The 3,655-nt window shown below is 46.7% G+C and overlaps 1 protein-coding gene across 1 annotated transcript; it reads right to left on the bottom strand.

The window, feature by feature from the left end:
- Nucleotides 1–871: 871 nt before the first annotated feature.
- On the bottom strand, nt 872–3,653 carry CCR75_008366 (uncharacterized protein). Its single transcript, XM_067966418.1, has 4 exons — nt 3,175–3,653; nt 3,030–3,105; nt 1,355–2,972; nt 872–1,207 (listed from the first exon to the last, which is right to left on the bottom strand). The coding sequence occupies exons 1-4, from the start codon at nt 3,536–3,538 to the stop codon at nt 1,055–1,057; spliced, it is 2,211 nt and encodes a 736-aa protein (XP_067823316.1). The 5' UTR covers nt 3,539–3,653; the 3' UTR covers nt 872–1,054.
- Between the last annotated feature and the right edge of the window lie 2 nt (nt 3,654–3,655).

Below are 3,655 nucleotides of genomic sequence, written 5' to 3' on the forward strand. Positions count from 1 at the left end.
GTCGCCCGCGGCTGCATGTACCGCAGCCGAAGGCGCCGCACTATTCGCATACTGCATGGACTCGATAATCATGTGATGCTTCTGACCGATCAACATCGCTTTTGGTTATGTGGTCTTATAGCGACCACTCTATCCAAAGCCAGTCAGAGTGGTTGTCGTTTAAGGAAGGTGATGTAACGAGGTGTATCGTTACATGAAATTATCACTTAAAGGTTGTTACTTAATATATTTTCTAAAAGTAGATAATATTGGAGAATACTTTTTACATGGTAATATTCTAAAAGCTTATTCATTGGTATTGTATCTACTTTCACCGCGGTCCAGTCAGCGCTGGATGCGCGCAAAGAGAGAGACAGATGAGATTTTATTGACATGTATTGTATTAGCTTATAGTTAAGTTAGTATTAAAAAGATAAAAACAGAAGAACTTAATTATCTTAAATACAGTTTTCATTTAACCCTCTTTAAAGCAAGAGTTTTAAAGAGAGTCTTCCTCTTCACGTACTAGTGTTCGTGAAGTGACGTGAGGCACCACTCGCACTAAAGCAGTGCGAAGTGGACTGGTACAGAAGCAGTACAAGTCGGCAGTGCCCCGTTACATATACTAAGCTCTTTTATAACGATCTTCTATCTACTGGCTTTAAATATTGATAACTAAATACTCCTTGCGCGACGCCTAATTGTGTCTTTTGTAACGATTGCGTGCATTTATATTCTTATGCGTTCTGATTGGCTTTATGTCGTCGGGGTGTACAACTAGCAACGGGAGCGTACATATTATAGTGGACATAATTTGATACTCCTAAAAATTTCTCATACAGATAATAATTCTTATTACTCCTCTTAATAGGAAATAATATTTAAGTAGAACTGGTCATTTAATTTTAGTAGTATTATTACATGAGTTGGCTCCGACGATCAAGTAGATGCATTTCTTAACTCAATAGAATGAGCAATACCCAACTCGACGAATTCATTCCTCGTCGTCGTCTGAACTGTCAAAAGCCCTTTGAAAGGCGTACTTTTACTTTATAATGCGACCTTTATATTAGCACTACAGAGCCTGAGTGTGTCGGAATGCCATGGTCGGTGCGCCGCCGAAGCTCGAGGCGCTAAGGGAGAAAGTCACGTCAGTCTGTTGCTGTTCAACGGGCTGATAAAAGCTTGTGTCCAGCGACCCGACTCGCGCAGGATCTTGCAACAGCGCCTGCAGAATGAATGCGATTGGCCATCAGCAGCGACCCATTTAAACTTAAATTTAGAACAAGTGTGTTGCTACAAACAAAAGGCAAGCGCCAGCAGCGGACGCTTTGTGCGGCCCACGGCGAGTCTTTTAAAAAAGAAATTCACTCACCTGAAGACTTATCGGGCTTAACTGCGACGTTTCCTGTCGAGGGTACGGATCCCACATACCCGCACCATCAGCACCAGGCTGCTGCAGTTGTTGGCTTTGCTGTTGCGGATTGTTGCCTACTCGAGACATCCCGTCCTGGTCGATCTCACCGTTGGCGTCGGGTGTGGAAGTGTGGAGCCACGTATTATGAGAATTTTGTTCTTGCTGGTCAGTTGGGTGTGCAGGCGACGCACCTTGACTAGACGTGGTAGTCTCTCGCTCATAGTATCGCGGATCGTAACAATTATTGGCGACGTAGCCTTGACTGTCAAATTGCTGGGGTGCATCATATGGCTGTTGGGCATAGGCAGCATCGGCGTACAGATTTGAATCCCCAACAGGCGAGTGGCCCATGAGCATAGCACGATTAGATTGGTAAGGCTCAGTTTTTAAGTCCTCGGTCAGCATGGCAACGTGACTTACGTGTTGGCCCTGCTGAATCTGTTGCTGCATCATCTTTTCATGAAGACGCATTTGCTGCATCTGTTGTTGCTGGTCGAGCTGCTGCACAGCTTCGGCATTATTATGCGCCTGAAGGTGTTGCTGTTGCTGCAACAACTGCAATTGGCGTTGCCGCATAATTGCTGAGTTGTGGTAGCCCATTGCCGCATGCTGCGCAGCAACAGCCTGCGCTTGTTGCTGGTTTTTCTTATGCTGAGCATGGGAGGCTGCAGCTTTACTCGGATTTTGCTTCAAAGACTTCCAGCGAATCTTTACAGAGTCTTCAGTGCGTCCCTTCAACAGCTGTGCGATCTGGGACCATTTATTACCGAGCCGAGCCTGTGCTGTGAGTATAACAGAATCTTCCTCTTCAGTATAAGGGCCCTTATTGATTGCAGGATCCAAGTGATTTTTCCATCGTTCACGGCACTGCTTGGGTGTACGGCCTGGAATACGCTCGGCGATTTGGCCCCAATTATTGCAGCCCTGAGTCACTAGATATTCGAGCACCTGATCTTCTTCAAAGGACCAGTGGCCTTTGACAAGACCAGGCTTAAGTACCTTGCGCCAACGCTGCAAGCACTGTGCATGGTTGCGACCAGGTACAAGCTCAGCAATTGCCTTCCAATTCTTTTCACCGTGGATACGCACGCTTTCACGAAGCGCAGCGTCTTGATTTTTGGTCCAGCGCTTGGTCGTTGGAGCGTCGACATTTTCGTCAGCATCATCCATTTGGCTAAAATTATCAGCAATTTCGCTCGTAGAAGCAGCATAAGCAGAAGCAGCATACGCGGCTGAATCAGGGCGAGTGCGCTGTGTGGGCTTTTGCTCGCCTTCAATAAGTGCACGGCTGCTCTGCGGGCGGTCGCGCTTTGAGGCTAAGACTTCTTGGTCCAGTTCAAACGTCGCTGAATCCTTGTTATCTAGCGAGAACCCCTTTTTATTGATTTCCAGTTCACGCAAATTCATCTCTGAGTCTGCGATGTGGGAGTTGCTGAGTAAGCTACCCATTAAATTAATGTCTTCCTTTGAGATCACCACAGACGATGAAGACAGTGAGCGCCCAGCGACAACTCCATCCGCATTAGGCATTCCGGCCAAATGTTGGGCCATCAATTTATGGCCATCTGTTTCAGGACTAATAACATGACAACATTAGTCACTTAATAAAAAATAGTGACTAAGAAGAACGTACCCATCAGGGCCAACCACAGCATTGAATGAGTGAAACTTATTGGCATTACCATTTAGCATCTTAACGCGACAAGATGCTGTAGCAGTGATTATAGAGCAATTAAAAAAACTAGTATCGATATCGAGCAATAACCGCGAACACGCACCCGTTATTGCCTGCTTACGCTTCATGAGGGATTCCATGTTCTGCGTCTCCAGCGCATGCACTTCAGCCAGCTTGGCCTGTTGTACGATAAATTTGTTGCGCAAATTCACGATGAATTTCTTCTTGCCGTCCACAGTGGACTCGGCCACAGCCTTTATTACTCGAAATTGCTTTTCATCCCGCAATCGATCAACGTAACGGCAGAGCTCGGCACTTTCACTAGGCGAGAGGCCGCTGAGCGCCATAAGGAAGAGCCGCGATGCCTCGGATGGCAGTGACTGCAGCAGCTGCGCCAAGAGGTCGCCAAAGTTGTCGATATTCTCCGGAGCTGGCTCCGGTTGATTGTCGGTAGCCGTGTCCGCCATGCTGCTGAAACTAAAAAGGGTATATGTGCAGCAAGGACGTTAACTCTTATTTACAGTCCAGATGCGTGCGTGCGCGAATATTGCCTTTTGCGCACCTACAGCCTCTTCGCTAAGATC

The sequence above is a fragment of the Bremia lactucae genome, linkage group LG13, assembly GCF_004359215.1.
Source record: "Bremia lactucae strain SF5 linkage group LG13, whole genome shotgun sequence".
NCBI classification, from domain to species: domain Eukaryota; phylum Oomycota; class Peronosporomycetes; order Peronosporales; family Peronosporaceae; genus Bremia; species Bremia lactucae.

What these genes read in the sequence shown, in the direction of transcription:
- CCR75_008366 (XM_067966418.1), bottom strand. Translation starts at nt 3,538, where the DNA reads ATGGCGGACACGGCTACCGACAATCAACCGGAGCCAGCTCCGGAGAAT. An exon ending in GCTGTGGTTGGCCCTGATGG is followed by an intron (nt 2,973 to 3,029) that starts GTACGTTCTTCT and finishes TCATGTTATTAG; the next exon opens with TCCTGAAACAGATGGCCATA. An exon ending in TAAGCCCGATAAGTCTTCAG is followed by an intron (nt 1,208 to 1,354) that starts GTGAGTGAATTT and finishes TTCATTCTGCAG; the next exon opens with GCGCTGTTGCAAGATCCTGC.